A 19,657-nucleotide genomic window follows, 5' to 3' on the forward strand; every position below is an offset into this window, starting at 1 on the left:
AAATACATATCTTTGCCTTATCAGAAGTTCACAGAATGACTGGTAACAGTTTAATTCACATACAGTGTCTCTGAGCAAAGCAAGGGATGGCTTTAGTAACTGTGGAAAACCCTTAAAGGAATATTTCAATCATGCTTTAGTAGTTTAGTGGTTATTGTGCCACAAGTGACTTGGCACCCTTCCACTTTATAAGGGTCTGACTAAAAATATCTCATTGGTGGGTGGGCGGGATACCACGGAAGCACGTTGTAGTGGTTATGGTGCTAGGAGTGTGTCTTTACAGAGGAAATGTGTTCTTCAGTTAGAAATCTTGGAAATTCTGAAAACATTAAAAAAGTTAACGGTCATCTGTTATTGTTCCCCAGTTATGTTTAAAATGTTAGTGCCATATTTAACATGCAAATGATATGTTCTGCTTCTAAGTGATGCTATTTCAGATTAACTGGTGTTTTTTTATGAAAGTTATCTAATGAATTAATTTACTGTTTAAAAATCCAATCACAATTTTCACCAGAGGGCTGATGAGAAAAAGTTTAATTTTTCATTAAGTCTTGTCACAAGAAAATGAAGCATCAGATTAGAAACTGCTGTGTAGCTGGGCTGGTAACGTTCTATCGCAGGAATTGATATACTGTATTAGAGCAATTCAAATTAGGCCAGCTTTAACCCTTCTATGCGCATGGTCTTATGTATATTCATTGCACTTTCTTTTGCATCAGCTCCAACACTGCAGAAAATCAGTTTTCTCTTCCAAATCGCCTTTGCCTTCCTCAGAGTGATTGTATGCGCAGATATGCCCGATCGATTCACATTATAAATCTGCGCCTTGTGATTGTGGAATTTATGTCTGTGCTTTCCGCTGTTATTTTTGACTGGTTATTTTTGTTACTCATTTCTCTTTATGTTCCTCATCTCTTTTTGTACTTTCTTGGAAAGCTTATTTTATTCTATGTGATAACATTATTGGCTTTTATATAGGTTTCTCTTACGTAACCAGCGAGAGCAGACAAATGGTTTCATAACTCTCACATCCCTTGTGTGGTGTCCTGTAAATAAATGATAATAATAATAAAAGAGTTTGGAGACCTACGTGGAAGCCCCTTGCCATTCCCCTGTACTATAGTGTGTGATATAGTAGTAATATGATGGTTTCTTGTCCTGGCCTGAATCCCATTTTAGCCAAAGGCATGGCCCTGGACGCCCTCTTGTCATCTTGCTCTGTAACCATTAAAGTAAGGGCATATGCACTGAATGAGGGTCTGTCAGGTTCTCATACCACTAGCCCTTGTCCATTAGTATTGCCCACTGTATCCCAAATACACTAAGTTGGATTATTTAGCTCTTGGTTATTAATATTGCTCTATAACTCCCCCCAACATAAAGTGCTGGGACTTCCTCATAGAATGTGACATCTAAATGTCCTATGACCATAATTCCAGTATAAAAACGTACATGTTATTATTTTTTTTCTCAGAACATTGTGTGCACTAAGATGATGGCTAAAGCTTTGCATAGCTTTGGCCTGCTTCAGATGATTCTTTACCAATGGCTTGGGATGTCATCATCACTGAATCTTGAGGACCCAAATGTGTGCAGTCACTGGGAGAGGTAAGAAGAATTCATATAACTCTCTCTCTCTCTCTCTCTCTCTCTCTCTCTCTCTCTCTCTCCTACGAAGTTAATATGTGTGAAAATGTCAGTCAATATAAACATGTGTTCAGCTGTCTGTTCACATATTTTCCAGTTTATCTCAATCCCCTCGATTTCCTACAATACTCAGAGGTGGACAGTGAAATGCTATCAGACATTTCATATTTATTTTCACATAGACAGTAATGCTTTAATTTAAAGCACATACATCACAGACTAAGATAAACAAATGCAATATCGCATTTTCAAGTAAGCCATTTTGTGTACAAGTTAAAACTGAAAATTGTTGGAAAGATTTCATGAAATATATTTACAAGCTGTAGAATATATGCAGCTATTATTGACCTACAACTCCCATGCATCTTGGGCATTCATTTTTCAGTCATAAACTGACTGAAGGGCATGGAAACTATTCTTCAACAACAGCTTTATCGCTAGGTTTTACTTACCACTGCCACAACGAAAGTTATACACTTAGTTCATACCCTCCAGAGACTACTGCAAGGACTGAATAGTTTGCTGTCCCTGCCATAAAAAGCACATTGTTTACAACTCCAAACCTGCCATACTGATAAAAGTTCAGTTTTGTATCTCTGACCACAATAAAATGGTGAATTAACATTCAAGTTAATGTTAAGCTGTTTTTGATATATTTTACTTCATTTACAGTTACTCTGTCACAGTACAGGAATCATATGCACATCCATTTGACCAGGTCTATTACACAAGCTGCACAGATATTTTGAACTGGTTTAAATGCACCCGGCACAGGTAAGTCTCAAAATTATGTTGGTTCCAAATATATCATTCTTTTTAATGATAATTGTACATGTGGACTGAAAACGCAAACAGGGTAGAGATACGATACGATATATAAGATACAAACGTCACTGTTACATGTAATACAATCAACACTGTTGTTAATTATATTCATTTTATTGATTAAAACTGAAAACTATATTTCCAAGTGAAGCTGAATATATGTTATCATTTTTCTTATGGTTACTTATAAAGCGTCAATAAATTACACAAGTCGTTGCAACAAGACAAAGTTGAATGTACAGTAACAGAATGTGATGAGGGCCTGGCTCATATTAGTTTGCCTTATTTCTGACCATTGATATTTTAGAGTTTTGATAGGAAATATCTCTCTGGAGATTTGCATCCTGTTGAACAGGTTTGCTTTGTCAAATGAATAGTGTCTGGCTCACCATTATGTGATTCTGAAATAGGAGTAAGTATCATGTATTCTTGTGTCAAAGCTCCCCATGTTTAAGCATATAGGCACAAACAAATGCACAGACACACCCAAGTGCACATCTCTAATTCTGTAGGACCCATTTTGCCTTGACGGTAACCTGGATTTTTCACGACATAGAAGACGTCCCTTGGGGAGTTAGCTGTTTTTCCATTTGTTATGTGGCCAATGGAATAGACTTTAGTCATCAACAGGACTAATGATCACTAAATACTTTTATTTATCACACTTAAACCCTAGAAAATGAAATGTGTGAAAATTCGAGCTGTTTGTGAGATGCTGGCCTTACACAATAGTGTTTTGCATGAATTGTTGATTCAGAATTTTACTTCCCTTTCAGTGTGTTATAAATTAAATGAGGTACCCTTAATTAAACCCTTTCATGCTGAAGGTGTGCACATCTTTAATGCTTAAAAAGTTAGAGCAGTGGCTAAGGGTATACAAGTTTTCTGTTTACCCAGGATGTACTTTAAAGATGAGAGAAATATTAAAGTATTCTTCCTGGTAAAATTTTTTAAAATAAATAAATAAATCTGCAATCATGCTCATCCCATGGACTATGGAAGGGGTAGGCAACCTTCGGGACTTCCGATGCTGTGTACTGTATCTCCCATAAAGCTCTTAGAGCCTTAATGCTGGCAAAGCATCAGGGGAGATGTAGTCACAACATCTGGAGTGCTGAAGGTTGCCTAACCATGGACTACGGGATGAAGGCAAGTAAGAGGTAAAAAACGAGCAGGTGGCTCACCATGCTGATAATCTATGTCCACCTACCTAAGATTGTTACTGTGTTACACTGCCAAGCCCCCCACCTGCCACAACATTACCCTTCCGAGGGTGCCCATCCATAGACAGCTTGCACTAGTCTTTTTATACTTGTTATTGGTTTTTATCTGTTAAAAAAATAATAATATATACATCACTCCATTTACTAATGAGAAAACTAGCAAAAGGTAAAAGTGTCTTCCACTTGTACTTCTCATTAAAGATCTGTGAATTACTTGCTCACATTTAAAAAATGGTGTAATTGATTTCCTGTCATAAAGCCGGTAAACTGATGGCGATATAAGATATGTCTTAATGACAGGCAAGCTTCTGGGAAATAAAGAGCTACCAAGCAGCAGCAGTTCTTAGTAATATAAAAAGCATGTTAAGGTCTCACAGACTTTAGCTTATCACAATAGAGCACCAATCAGATTCTCACTTTTATTAAACATAAATAAGGATGAAATCAAAAAATCAAGAGAGGCCCGGTGAATGGCCTCTCCTTTTTTTCCATCCCGTGGCTTATGGGATGGAGACTAAATACTAATATTATTTGATAGGGTCCAGGATATGTCCGGTCTTCTGAGTCTTTTATAAATATATTCTAATGCCCCACATGGGAGCTCAGGAGATGTCCAGTATGATGGCCCCAGAGGGTCCTAAAATATGCCCAAGCTTCAAGACCTATTTAAATTTAATTTATTTATTAAGTTAATAAAGTTAAGTTATTTATTTCAACTTTTTCTTTTTTTTTTACAAAAAAACATAACCATACAAGACATAAAATACACCATAAACATACAATATTATAGTATTCTTCTCCCCTTCTATAAAACCTCAGATTTATAATATGACATTATCCCATTTTGTTAGAAGGGGTTACATATGTAACAGCATAAATGTCCGACGGGACAGCTCTTAGAGAAGATAAATATTTTCTCGACTAATCCTTGGGGTTTTTATTTATTTTGCTCAATCAGGGGTTAATTTTATCCATAGATCCCAATTATGATTCCTCTTCTGAGTAAAATGTTGATACTTCTCTATTCCTTTTTTCATATTTAATTGAAAGAGGAGTTGGTTTTTAACCTCGGTCCATAATGGCGGTATACAAGATTTCCATTTTCTTACTATTGTGATCTTTACTGAAATAAAACATGTACTTCTATATCGTATTCTGCATTGGACATTTTTTGAAAATTTAAATGAAGTAGATGTGATTCGGATTTCAGAGGTAGTTTAATCTTCAGTGGTAGTTTAATCGGTTCACTCTTCCACCTATTTAAAAATATTAAATGACCCCAGTTGGACCAAGGAGATGTCTTATGGGCTGTTCATAAGTGTATTGTAATGGTCTCCACAGGGCCCTCGAAAATATAATCTCCAGGGCACCCCCTCCCCCCAGGTGGCTAGGTAGCCCCAAACTCCTACCCTCACCCCTAAACTTGTCCCTTTACACTAATAACACTGAGAGGGGTCTAATAAAACTAATGAAATAGCAAATTAAAAAAACTTTAAGTAACTTAATATTTATTTCTCCCTGAAAAAAGGCCATATTGAAAACCCTCTGGTGAACTGGTAAAAGTGAAAAAAAAAATCACCCAAACAGTCAAAAAACTATAAAAAAATTAAAATATACATCAAGCGGAAAAGAAAGAGGTGAGCAGCTGATCTGCAGCAGCACTGAAAGGGATCACTTTCTGAGAGAGCTCACCGAGTGAGACCTTATGCCTAGTTACTTTAGACATAGCAATTACACCAAAAATGGTCTTTTTACGGTCCTTGAAACTGCTGCAATGTCGCAATCAAGGCAGAAACTTAAACTAATTGGCTTTGCAGTAAAAAAACACCAGTAGTGCTCAGAATGTGGAAGACATACGGTCACTTGCTGAAAGAAATTCCTATTATGTGGGACACTAATATAGCTGAAATATAAAAAATGCACAAAATAATATTTTATCTCTTATATGAACTTCAGTTTTCACTGATATCTACAAATATACAAATTTAGAACAACAAATATTTAGTTTGAAAAATGTTGCAAAATATTTACTCATAACATTTTAAATATTAAGTCCACAAGTCAAGAAGTCAACAAGTAACATTTGTGAACTGTTTTTTTATTTTACAGAATCAGTTATCGCACAGCATACAGACGAGGAGAAAAAACTATGTACAGACGAAAGTCACAGTGCTGTCCTGGGTTTTATGAAAGCAGGGAAATGTGTGTTCGTAAGTATGGAATCTTTATCTGAAATACTCTATTGTTCATATATTTATTTTACAGCATTATTGAAAAGGACACTCTAAGCACCAAAAAAACTTTTTACTTAATGAAGTTGTTTTGGTGTATAAAACATGACCATGCAGTCTTACTGCTCAATGCTTTGTCGTTTTAGAGTTCCATCACTTTGTTTATGCAGACCTAGCCACACCTCCAATGACTGTGACTTACACAGCCACCCTACACACTTCCTGAAAAGAGAGATCTTATCTTAAAACTTCCCTTTATTGCACATTTTGTTTGATTTAGAATCTCTTATCTCCTGTTCTGTTATTAACAGCCTCCTGCGTGTGATTTAAGTTCAATTAGCAGAGCGGGGGATACAAACAAGTAAACACAGTGCTGTAAGATATGATTGAAAATTAAACCATTTTTTTTCATGTTGCCTGTGTGAGTCAAGGCCAATATAGGTGTGGCTAAGATTGCATAAACAGAAACAAAATAATAATCAATAAATAATAATAATAATAATAACAACATCATCATCAGTAATTATAATAAATATAATTATAACAAGCAACATTATTAGTTCAACTAAAACAAATAACTAATGTAGAGCATTATCCCTGAAATGTGCCTTCTTTATTGCCCTTTGATTCAACGTTGTGTTTTATTTAATTACAAATAAGCATTGGTATATTTGTAATCAATTATATACCAAGAGCCAAACAGTGCGTCAAATTGAGGCTTGTAAATGTTTGTTTATCTGCGACAAGAACGCAATATAGGTCTCAAGTCCAATGTGCCAGCTTTAAATATCTATAGGTGAGGAGATCTGTGTACTGACATTGAATGTTACTGCTGCGTATACGTAAATAGTGTCCATTATGTTTTACTGTATATATGTAGAATTACTTACATAGTAGGTAGATGATGGACGTTGTATCTTGCTGTATACTTGCAGGCATTTATATCTAAGTAGTTGATGTCCATTATGGTATATATGCAGAGGTTCATATAAATGTAAATGAAATTCATTGCAATTTCCTGTAAATATTTATATGTCTGTATATGAAAGATGATACTGTTTACTGTATAAGAAGGTGACAGACTTTATATCTGTCTATAGTAGATGCCCACATAAAAGTAGATGTTGCCCACTACTCTACATAGGTAGATGCCCATATATAAGTAGATTATATAATTTGCTGCGCATAGTAGTGGTATTTGTTCATATATAAGTAGTTGGTGTCTATTACTGTATATAGTTAAGTGTCTATGTATAAGTAGATTATGTCCTTTATACTGTATAGGTAGGTGTCCATACATGAGTAGATGATGTCCATTACAGTATATATGTAGTTGACCACATATCTGTAGATGATGTCCATTGCTGTATATATGTAGTTGACCACATATCTGTAGATGATGTCCATTGCTGTATATATGTAGTTGACCACATATCTGTAGATGATGTCCATTGCTGTATATATGTAGTTGACCACATATTTGTAGATGATGTCCATTGCTGTATATGAGTAAACAATTTCCATTACCGAAGGATGATCAACATTTACATTTATTTTTACAATAAAAGCAATTACTTCATTCACAGATACACACTGTGTAAATTGGTCCATTCCAATCAAAGTGGAATGCAAATCTCTAGGAGCCCTATACACGATTTAATGAGTTGTTGAGCAGACAACCAATTTGCAAAACTAAAGTGAAAATATCTGACTTGCCAGATTTGGTCATTGTTTCCAGTCCAGCCGCTTTGACCTGAATATTGTCACCTTGCAGCAACCCACAGTCTAGTAAACATACCCCCTGGTTTATTTTCCATGCTTACTTCTAGTAATGATGAGACAGTATTACTATTGTCTTCTTTTCATTTTTCGCATATTAAATTGTAATGGATAGAATGACCTAAATTCATCAAGTCACAGGAAAATGTACAGTCATACAACGTGCACACCCTTTATTACTATACCAAGCCAAGTGAGCTTAGGGATGTTATTCCACATTTCCAGATCTATTGGTGTACTGGGTTGGTTCTCAGTTCAGTTATAGGGGGGAGGGAACCCATAAAGTAACTCTCTGTATGGAGAACAAGAAGGACAGGTAAGGTAAGTGGTGTTAGATGCAAGTGGAACTGGCTGTAGTGGTTATGGTACTTGGGGTGTTACTTTAATAAAAGTGGTGTGATATAAATACATTTGTACAAATAATGACTGATCGGATCATGTGTAAAGATAGTTTAAAGCAAACAGTTTATGGGCATACTTTATTATGGAAAATATTTGTTAAAAAGCCCATGTATTCACGTAGAAGACTTTAGTATACTTTAACCAGTGAATGCATGTTTTTAAATAAATCATTGAAGTTTAGCAATTGCCTGAATACATCTTTTTTTCTTCTAAAGAACGTGCAGAGGGTTATATCCTAGTCAGACCTTAAGGATATTTTTATTAATGCAGTAAGAGTATTTGGAATAAGAAATGAGAAATATGCCAGAATATTGTAGGTCGGAAATTGAAAAAATAGATGATCGGATCATGTTTTTGTAATTTACTTCTTTATGTCTATTACAATGCATACCTCATGTTAACTGCAATGTAAGGATATCTTTCAGAATTAATGGCTTCTGGAGATGAACAGAAACTAATAAGACATAAAAATCACCTAATATAGCATGCTTCTCGTCTTTCTGGGTCCAATGGTTTCCAGTTAAGAACCCCAGTATCATGGGAAATGTAGTCCACAAAATATGTGCACTGCTTTATTGTGTGTGTGTGTGTGTGTGTGTGTTTGAGTGTTTGGGTGTCTGTGTGTGTATTTGTGTGAAGATATTTGTTTTACAGAAATCAGTTTTAAAGCCAAAGGACACCATTGCTCTAAAAATCACAACTTTATTGTATGTCTATAAACCATATTCCTTTATCACTGTGCATGAATACTTGTATCATTTCCTCTTTGTTTGCAAACAACAAATACAAGTCACATTTTATGAACTAATGAAAATCTAAAAATAAGGCAAGCAAGTTCTTCTTTAAAACCATATATCCCTGCAATAAAACTATAGAGTGATTTATAATCCATTTTCACTGGACTTTCCTTGGATTTTCAATACAGTATAGTAAACATACTTCACAAACAGCAATAATAGAAGTAGAAGATTTTAGACTCTGAAGACCACATCAATCTTGTAATGTTAATAAGCATTAAATAAGGGCACGGTGGTTTGGATGATATTCGAATTATTCATCTTATTGCTTTGTGGTTTTTACTGTCCATTTTGTGCCAATTGGTGTGGCACTGTGCTGTGATTTTTGGATATCATTCTTAGTTGAGGTTTTCAGTGACTCATTAACCTTAAGTGCTGCCTAGACATTCAGAAGGTTTAGCTGCAGAACTCATTTTTTCATTTTCCAGAATTGTGGGCATTAGCATGTAAAACCATGCTGCAGTATATGACAGCAGACTTTTTGAGAGGGACATAACGTATGTACATGGCATTAGCTTGGTGTCTCATTCTTAAATTATAATGACACAATATGTAAAATGCATGCCACAAACACGTGTATTGTACTCATTCCAGAGTAGTCCCCGGGTCTTCTTTCTAATCTAGAACTGCCTATTCCAAGCAATTAAAAATCAATGAAAACCGCAAAAGTCTTCTTCACCTCTATTATATCAATAGAACACTAACCCAGGGGGGTAGGGAGCCGTGTGCTTTGGGTGGCAGCCGACAAAGGGGTGCACACTTCCCCTTTTCCTCACTAGCCCAATGGCACCAATTACTGCACAACAAGTCCTTCTCTGCAGATTTCACTTAGCAGTACTCGTGGATGGCAGGAATCAATTTTTGTCCTTCCTGAACAGCTCCATCACCACCATGTCCTAATGCCAGGAGCTGAGAGGTAACATCACCCCAGCCCTGACATCAGTACAGAGTTACAGGGAGCTGTGCATTCAGTGCACAGATTGATCCCAGCTAAAAACCAATGAATACCAGCGATGGAAAAAAGAAAAACCTCAAATGTATGTGTAAGTGTTTGAATGTAAGTATATACGTGTTTATATCAATATGAGCGTGTGCTTTCGAATGTCAGAGTGTGTGCGTATGAATGTTTCTTGTGTGGTTGTGCATTGGTATATAAGTGTGAGCACATGTGGACAAAATGTTGTTAGGGACATTAAAGACAGACAATAAAAAAAATCTACAATTCGGGATGGGGATGCCAATATACATATCCACCCTGGGTGTAAGATAACTATGTACGCCTCTGGACAACAATGTTTTGTCTGTCAATTATTGGGTGTTAAATTTCCCCACTGTATTATTACAAAACACTGCAGAATATAACTACTCTACATACATGCTAATTATATTAATGAAATAAGCCAAATTTGGTCTACAGACCAAAAGTTCCAAACTGGCTTTATATGTTATCAATATTTTACTTTATATTTACATGTTATCAACAAATTAGACCCTGTCAATCTATCTCCCCTCAACTGTCTGAATGCACTTATAAAGTGCTTTGAAAACCACAATTTTAGCATAGAACACTAGAATAATGCCATAGAGTAAGGTTTTCACTCTTGTCGTTTCAGCTAAACTATACTCCAGCAAGATCGCAAATGAGGGCAGAAATGTCATAGAATCACCTGACTAAATTACAAGCCAGTTTAAATATAAACCTGTGCTGTTCTCAAGGATTTTCTTTAGTGTCTCCTGAAGCAGAAAAATACCCAGCCATCAGGGCAGGGTCCAAAAAGTATGACTGTCCTGCTAAATTCAGGACTACTAGCAAGTATGCAGCTAGAGCACCACAATAGGAGATACCGAAATCATTCCCTTTTCATCTGTAACAATAACATCCTCTCTTTTGCTGCACCTGTAAAATTTCTCTTACTGTTGGCTGGTGTAGTGTCCGGTTGACACTCAAGCCAAAAGAGAATTCCAGGTTGCCATTTTGGAATCGGTTAGTTTGTATTTATATTGTATCCTTTAAATAAACATTTTCCCCAGTGTCAAGGGATTGAATTTTATTTTATTGTTATACATTTCCTTTATTGTTATACTTACATATATAAAATATATAGCACCCCAAATAGTTCCATGTTAAAATGTTACTAGTAGAGTTACCATTGTTTTTATTGAAGAATGCCAAGTGATTGACGGGGACAGATGTCTTCACAATATAATCCGTGCATGTTCTCCTGCCAAGATCGAGACAGTAAAGTTTACACAGATAAAGCTTAATATTTGAAGGTTTGAAACGAGTACATTTAAACATTCAAATATCATTGACTTTGAAATTCGACTTACATTTGCTTAGAAATCACACCAAACTGGTAATAGAAGAGGAGACTTAATATTTTTTATAGCTAAAACTGGTATATTAGGTTTGCTGATATTATTTCTTCTTCTCAGAAAACTGTGTGCGGTAAAGCAAAGTAATACAATTTTCATTTGAAAGATAAATAGCTCAGTGTCCTTAAACTGGCTTAGTCACCGTCTGGGGTCTTTGCATATTTTGCTTTGCTTTATTTGCCATGGGGTGCAGGCAGAGGTGAGTTTTAGTTACCTGGATCTGTCCCTTGCGAATGCTTCCATGGTCTTCCTGATGGTCTTCTTAAGCTCCTTTAACTTCATCTGTCAGTAGTCCAATTCAGTGTGCAAGATTACAACACTGAGGTCTATAGAGTGCCTCGGTGTCCAAAGACAATGCCCTTTTCTCTACAACCGTCACTAGTGAGGGCTGGGGGAAATGACAAAACTTTGTTCTAGCTCTGCCTTTTGTCACGTATTGTCAAGCGCAGGAAAAATATAACAAGACAAAGTAGTCCCTAATTTGTCTTAATATATCTTTTAACTGCAACAAAAGTAATAGGCTGCTAGTGAGGGACAAAATCCAGCATATACGTTAAAAATATATTTTAACTGCATTGGAATATCAGTGAAATCTCAATACAGTCAATATAAGTATTTCATAAAGATTGTATCCTGACAAAATGACAGAGCCATTTTAAGAAATCCATCATTATTAGAAAACTATTATGGAGGTAAATTATTTAAGTTCAATTCGCTGTATAAAATTTATATATAAAAAAGGCATAATTCAGTTCTTTCAATTTGGCCAGAATTCAGCATATTTACTTTTGTACCAAGCTTACCAAGCTTTTGTACCAAGCTTAAGCCAACCTATACTGGCTCTAAAATATAAATTTTAAGGTGGAATAGATCAGAAATAGCTACAAGATGCATTTTGGGTCATTTCTTAAACAAGACAAAATTCTAATGAATAAGTATTGGCGGCTTATATGAAAAATAATCATAAAATAAAGCTTTGTTTCCGCAGGCACAGTAATAACAGAAAGTAGCAGGGATTTTTATCCTTCATCTCATATGCGAGGTGATGTAAATTCTATGAAGAATTATTCATAACTGCACAGTGACCTGTCCTTATATAGAATTAGTATAAACAGAAATATAGATGCAGTTTAAGGGATGTATTACATGATTTTATAATAATATACCGGTACATTACATAATATTTAATATTCTTTTGCATACCTGTCAACTTTGCTTGCTCACCACCTTGAACAGAGATGGGCAGGCAAGGGAGCAGGCTGCACAGGGGGTGAGTCCGACCTTTGAGAAGGTAGGATCACCCCTAAAGTACCAGGCTTGGCTGATTGATGCCTCCCCAAGGCAGACATTGCACGAAGCCCAGCTGAAGTGCCTGTGCATGTTACTAGTGCCATGTCCCTCTCTGTATCTTGAAATCTGCCTGGCAAATTAAAATTCTGGGCAGATTTGAGATTGTGAGATAGGTCCATCTGACCATTTTTTTTCAAACAGTACTGTAAAGTGTGGTATTGACCTGACAAAATTAGGACTGTTGGCATTTTTGCTTTTATTCTGCAAAGAGTGGCCAATTATGTTAATACTAATATGTGGTTATAGAAACACAGTAAACCTCTCAGGCGCCAGATGTGGCCTTTACATTTTTTTTAGATGACCTGAGCGTAAATGATCATTTAGAAGATGAAGCCAATCAGGTTAGCTCTACAGCTGTTAATTTAGCTCCCACGACTCCCATACAAAGGGAGAAATCGTGATTGTTTTGAAAGTGTCTAACCAGTGAACATGTGAATCTGAAACCATGAAACGTTTGGGAAACACTACAGTAGATTAAAGCAGAAAATCAGAAGGACCATGGAAGGGGGATAGAGAAGGGAAACAGGATTTTAAATAGCAGCTCATAACTTAACTAGTTGTCTTGTGATGATAGTATCACCAGTGTACCGCAAGAGAGGTAATTCAGTATTAATGAACTTATTACAATGTACCTTATGTTTTATTAACAAACATTAACTTTTAATTCAATCTTAGTATAATGCAAAAACAGTTTGGGACATATGCCACATAAATATTAAAAGTTGAATTACTTCTATATATTTATTTATTTTGTATTCATACTTGTAGTATTTTTACTAGGGGCAGATTTAATTTTATTGATATTGGGAATTTTGTATATAAATCCTGTCTTGGATTCAGCCTGGTTCTTACTTTACTCTGCCCGGGAAAAAGTAGGGAACAATAATCAAACAAGTAGATGTGACGGAGAGCATAGAAAGATAATTCAGGACAAACTGGCAACAAATAGGCGGTTTATATATCCAAACGCAGCAATATTAGAAACGATTAAATATATAATGGCCGCATATTTTCTGGATGGAAAGAAGATATTTAAACATATAAGTCTTGGGTTTTCTATTCTCAGCTGTTATTCTGTAGCCATTCTAACTATATGGGGATCCAATGCAGCTTCTCCCAGACATTGTAAGTGTAACTGACAGGTTAAGGATTAACCCTTGAGTGCTAGATGAGGCAAATGACTCTTGTTTAATATGGTGATCAAAATGTTCAGCTCCCATTTCAGTGCACATTCCCAGTAAATGTTTCTTTATTCTGACTTTGGCATTGTTAATATTACTGAGTAAGCAGCTGTTCAAACATAACGCTTCACGGTTTGTTATACCCTTAATCTCTCAGTTGTGGTTGGAAAAAAGGCTTTCGTATAACTGTTTTTTAAAGATACAAACAATATATAAGCTACTTGGGGAAAACACATGTAAACACCCAATCTAATTAGGGGAGTTGGCCATTTTGGCCGTACCAATTGTTGACAGGTGCATAAAATCAAGAACATGCAATTTCCATAGCCATACAATGGGAGTGGACTGGTGTGGAATGGTGTGCTCCTAGAGTGTCACTTTACAACTTTTCAGTTTGTCGAAGTTCTGCCCTGTTCTGGTCTTTGCGAAGTGCTGTGAAAACATATAGGAGCAGGAGCAGTTCAGTTTTGAATTGGTGGGCTTCACAAGCTCATAAAACGGAACTGATGACTGATGAGTGTTGAAGCTTGCAGCATATATAACACATTTGTCTGTATTAGCATCACTCAAACATGGGTTTCCAACTTCTTCTAGATGGGGTGTCATCCCAAGAACTCTGTGTTGGTTTCTTCAAAATGCCACCTGTCTGACAGTGTAGGGCCAACACAGCCTGACTGGATGGTGTTAACTGTAAAACTTCATGGATCTATATGACCTATACGTTTCTTGGCACTTGCAATCTGTGCTGGGGTCACTTAGCAAATGGGGCCATGCAAGCCCTGGCTACCTAGTTTTTCTAGCCTCAGTTAAACTTGTTGGCAGGCCATGCGGTTGCAGTTATTCTAATGGTTTACATGTGCATAAGCCACTCCAAGCTAAAGAAATAATACTAATTAAATGTCAATAATTGTGAGATGACCTTCTGTTTACAAGGGGACAATGGCCCTTGTTGGCTCCATGATCATCATAAGTTATAGGTAATTTGACAAAACCTAACTCAACCCATATTAACAGTCTTAATAAAAAAAAATGAAAACAAAAAATACCAGCAAAAGAATACCATCCATCAGGTGCAGTGATAAGATATGTAATTGGGAGGTGGGACTTTGACACAGGGGAGGGGAGGAGAGGGTGGACCTTGACACAGGGAGAGGAAGGGAGGGGGGAGTTTGACATGGGGGTAGGGGGAGTTTGACACAGGGAGGGGAGGAGAGAAAGGACTTTGACACAGGGAGGAGAGTGAGTACATTGATTTGACACAGGGAGAGGAGGGGAGGGTGGACTTTGACACAGGGAGGGGGACTTTGACACCAGGAGGGGAGTAGGGATAAGACTCATGGAGAGGATGGATGAGACAAATAGTGGGACTGGGTGGAAAGAGAAATAGAAAAACAGAGGCTTCTCTAAGTGAAGCCTCTGATTGGACAGTTCTCTGTAAAGCGATTAAAAATCCCTTCCTGTAAAAAGGGGGAGGGTTTACAAAGACTGCACTCACAAGAACTGCAGCTTTTGCAAGATATTTTAGACTAAACCCTCAATGACTACATACATAAAATATGCATGCATGTATTTATTAGGGGTATATCTATTAAACTGGAGTTTTTTTCCTTTTTTTTTTTCTTTTTTGTCAAGTGTGGAGTGGTCCTTTAACCCCTTAAGGACACATGACATGTGTGACATGTCATGATTCCCTTTTATTCCAGAAGCTTGTTCCTTAAGGTGTTAAACCAGTGTTTCCCAGCCCAGTTCTCATGGACCACTAACAGTCCAATATTTATGTATTTCCCTGTTTTATTCAAATGGAGATAATGACAAAGCCTGGACTGTTGGTGGCCCATGAGGACTGTATTGGGGACCACTGCTTTAAACAAACTGAATAATCAGAAAAAAATACTGAGCTGTCTATGTGCTGATTATCTTGCAAACAACTGTCCGGTTGAAAAACAAAGCTTGCATTTCTAGCCAGTAATTGATGCTCTTCAATGGTATTTCCTATACCAAGTAAATGATATGTTTATAAATGTAACCAGGCCATTACTGTGCCCTATATTAATGTTGATTATTTAAGCTAGGCCCACGAGACAGCTGTGTTACACACTGTTCTGCTTACCACATACCTTTTTTTGATGTCTCTGACAGCTCATTGTGCTGATAAATGCGTCCATGGCCGCTGTATTGCTCCCAACACCTGTCAGTGTGAGCCGGGCTGGGGAGGCCCTAACTGCTCCAGTGGTAAGTTTCCAGCTGCTGTGATTTGTCTCCACATTTCTCTGCTGTTATTGTCTGTTCGGTCTGGTAATGACCAGGAATATGGGGCTTAGACATCAGACTTTTTGCTACAGTGTTTAAGTATGAGTTGGGCATCGTATCATTCGTCCTGGGTATTATATTCAGACTATAGTATATTTACCATTTAAAAATGAGTCAATTTGTATTTACACAGACACAGCTGTTACTTGTCTACAACTACTTCTACCCTTTATTTAAAGGAACACTATAGTCACCTAAATTACTTTAGCTAAATAAAGCAGTTTTAGTGTATAGATCATTCCCCTGCAATTTCACTGCTCAATTCACTGTCATTTAGGAGTTAAATCACTTTGTTTCTGTTTATGCAGCCCTAGCCACACCTCCCCTAGCTATGATTGACAGAGCCTGCATGAAAAAAAAATGGTTTCACTTTCAAACAGATGTAATTTACCTTAAATAATTTTAAACCTTTAATCGCATACAGGAGGCTCTTGCAGGGTCTAGCAAGCTATTAACATAGCAGGGGATAAGAAAATCTTAATTAAACAGAACTTGCAATAAAGAAAGCCTAAATAGGGCTCTCTTTATAGGAAGTGTTTATGGAAGGCTGTGCAAGTCACATGCAAGGAGGTGTGACTAGGGTTCATAAACAAAGGGATTTAACTCCTAAATGGCAGAGAATTGAGCAGTGAGGCTGCAGGGACATGTTCTATACACCAACACTGCTTCATTAAGCTAAAGTTGTTCAGGTGACTATAGTGCCCCTTTAATAGGAATACATAGCCTATATATAGCCAATTTTAGTTTTTATACATATTGTGACTTAAAAGGGAGCAGTCACTTTTCTGGAAATTACATCATTGATAAAATCATTTAAAATCTTCTATATAACCTTTTATTCATGTAATGCTCTTTTTTAAATTAGATATTTAGCTTTGGATTGGGCAATCCTGTTCAGTCTTGGCACAGCCAAGGCACACACTGCATTGGAGGAGAATAAATAGATACATTGTTCAATAACAAACAAGGGCAGAACTTTATAGCAGTGATTGACAGGGAGCCAAAATGGAGATTCTCGGTTACAGTGTAGCACAGTGTGGATCTCTTCACTTAATTTTATTTCAGAGAACTCACAATCATTACATGTAAACATAAAATCCTTAAAAATACTGTGAAATGACGGGTCCCACTAATTTGACTGCACTCAGACATCACAGCTGTCTTTTAAAAAAAGGTAGACGGCAGGAATCTCACCACAAGCCTACAATGGCATGTCATTCCACTATTAAACCCAATATCTTTGCGTTTATTTTATTTGTTATTCAAGTTCGTTTTTGTCACAGCTGTGCATACTGCATCCGTGTATGTTCCTTTGTTTTGTGAACCTTTATTATTCCAGATATTAACTATTTGTAAACAATTTTCTCCTAAAACTACCAAAGGCCCTCAGATCAAGATCTGTTGTCTAAATAGATTGGTTTGCATTGAAAAATATATTTTTCTTTTTTCACATAAAAAAAATAGCTGCACAAAACATTGTTTCTTAATAGTTTATCTGTTACGGGTTGGTAAGCCTACATCTCAAATCATGTTATGCTATGTAATAATAGGTAAATGTGTGCATATTGGAAGCGCAATGTTTTTTATGAATAGCACAACATATGTAAATTTAGTTAAGTGAAAACCATATGGTAATAGCTGTGAATGTTGGTCGTAATAAGATTAAAAAGCTTCATCCGGTATTTTGTTTTTAAACACCACCCTTAGAAAGTGATAGTAGACATCTTTGAAAATAAATCATGGTTTACAAGCAAGGATATGCATTATAAAATGCTATTCTGGCAGTGCATATACTGACATCTTTGTGCACTAAATTACTCTAATAAAGATTTATTGAGCAAACACAATGGGAAAGTCGATGCAATTCTACTAGATAGCAGACGTGTTGCATCGTCCCCTCCAGCAATTCTATTAGACTAACCATCAAACGTCATCAGGATTGCCTGGAAAAATACAATACACAGCGTTTCAAGACTTTGACTTGCCCTCTGTCTGTTTCGTCAGATGTCAACAGAAAGCAAAGTTCCTTTACACAGGTAACATCAAAGTCTTTGCGCAGTATGATGTTAAAACATGCGTGATGATATATTATTTACAGCAATCCTCCCATGTAATAGGTTTTTAATTTAAAGCCAGGTAAACATTGATTAATCTGTGAATACATATGTGATTCTTTGCGTGGTTTTGTTAGAGTACACAGTAACCATTGACACCAATGTTTGGGTCAGTAAACCTCAAGGATGTTATACTTTGCATGATGTGTTAAAATTTGGGTATTTTTTTTCATATTAGCATTATTATTTTTTTTAATGATGCATTTTTACTTTGATGAAATTTCAGAGTTAATATAGTTAAAAAAGTTTAAGAAATATAACCATGATATACAATGCAATAAATCAAACATGGATGGAATAGAAAAGAGGATACAGTGGGTAGATTGAAAATATTTGAGCTAATTTCAAAATTCAGGTTAAAAGAGCCAAGTTGTGACTGTAACTGAGAATTATCTATTTGTTCCTAAATTTTACAATAATCATTTTCAACTTGCTGTTTACTCAGTAAACCCCATTGTTAGCACTGAGAGTTCACCACAGGGTCTAAAACCCTTATGCTGCCATGGACTTATGCACTAACAAGTTTCTGCTTTCTGTTATCTCTCTTCTTCAGTGCTGGGAATACTTAAAGAATCACACCACACAGATATTGTATCACTAAGCATTTCAAAATGCATTGCATGGTACATTATAGATATATGGCACATTTGTCTAGGGCTGTCTACATTAGCAGCATTATCAACCGACAGCAATTAGTACACATACTTAAAACAGAAATAACTGCAATATTTCTGTATTACCCATATGGGTTTCCACAAGGAAGAACATACTGTCTCAAGTCTTTATATTGCCCACCGGAAATATTTTATTGAATTTTAAAAAGATTTGCATTCTTAGAATGAGGCCACACCTGGAAATACTATGCCCTCTGCCAAGAAGTGATCCAGGAAATGTGCCTTTTCTGTGTTTTGAATAAATACAGGTTGTCCCCAAAAGCAGAATGACAATTGGAATGCAAATAAATAATGATGCTATTGTTGAAATTATTTTTGTAAATATGTGTGATGATGAGGCATATCATTTTCATACTGTGCTCAAGTGGCCTATTTTCTAAAAATCTGTGGCCCCAAGGTAATTGTCCTTAGGTAGCTAATTTCCTGTTCTGGTAGTCATCTGGGTGATTGAGTCCATCCTAATTCAGTGGTTATGCAGAAGTCGTCCTGTCAAATATACAACACTGCCAATTACATAAACAACTACTATAAATACTGAGTGTTATCATTACAGCATTACTTATTGCAGAGCTAAAGATTGTAGTGCAACGCAAAGATACAATTAGGGAATCATTCACTAGAAAAATATTTTGGTTTAACTTGTTCACAGCAATTTTGCATAGAAGAGTTCTGAAGGTACTATGTGTGGAACTCACTTAACTTATTAAAATGGGGAGTAGAAACTACTAAAATTGAACATGACGATGAT

General features: G+C 36.2%; 1 protein-coding gene across 3 annotated transcripts in view; it reads left to right on the plus strand.

Moving 5' to 3' along the window:
• MEGF10 (multiple EGF like domains 10) overlaps positions 1 to 19,657 on the plus strand; it is a 127,642-nt gene that overhangs the window by 23,306 nt on the left and 84,679 nt on the right. For all 3 annotated transcript variants that reach the window (XM_063454148.1, XM_063454147.1, XM_063454149.1), the window contains exons 2-5: positions 1,475 to 1,608; positions 2,320 to 2,421; positions 5,805 to 5,905; positions 15,951 to 16,043. In XM_063454148.1, the coding sequence (XP_063310218.1) occupies positions 1,493 to 1,608; positions 2,320 to 2,421; positions 5,805 to 5,905; positions 15,951 to 16,043 (412 nt within the window). In that variant the 5' untranslated portion in view covers positions 1,475 to 1,492. The remainder of the gene's footprint in view (positions 1 to 1,474; positions 1,609 to 2,319; positions 2,422 to 5,804; positions 5,906 to 15,950; positions 16,044 to 19,657) is intronic.

The sequence above is a fragment of the Pelobates fuscus genome, chromosome 5 (assembly GCF_036172605.1).
Source record: "Pelobates fuscus isolate aPelFus1 chromosome 5, aPelFus1.pri, whole genome shotgun sequence".
Taxonomy (NCBI): Eukaryota; Metazoa; Chordata; class Amphibia; order Anura; family Pelobatidae; genus Pelobates; species Pelobates fuscus.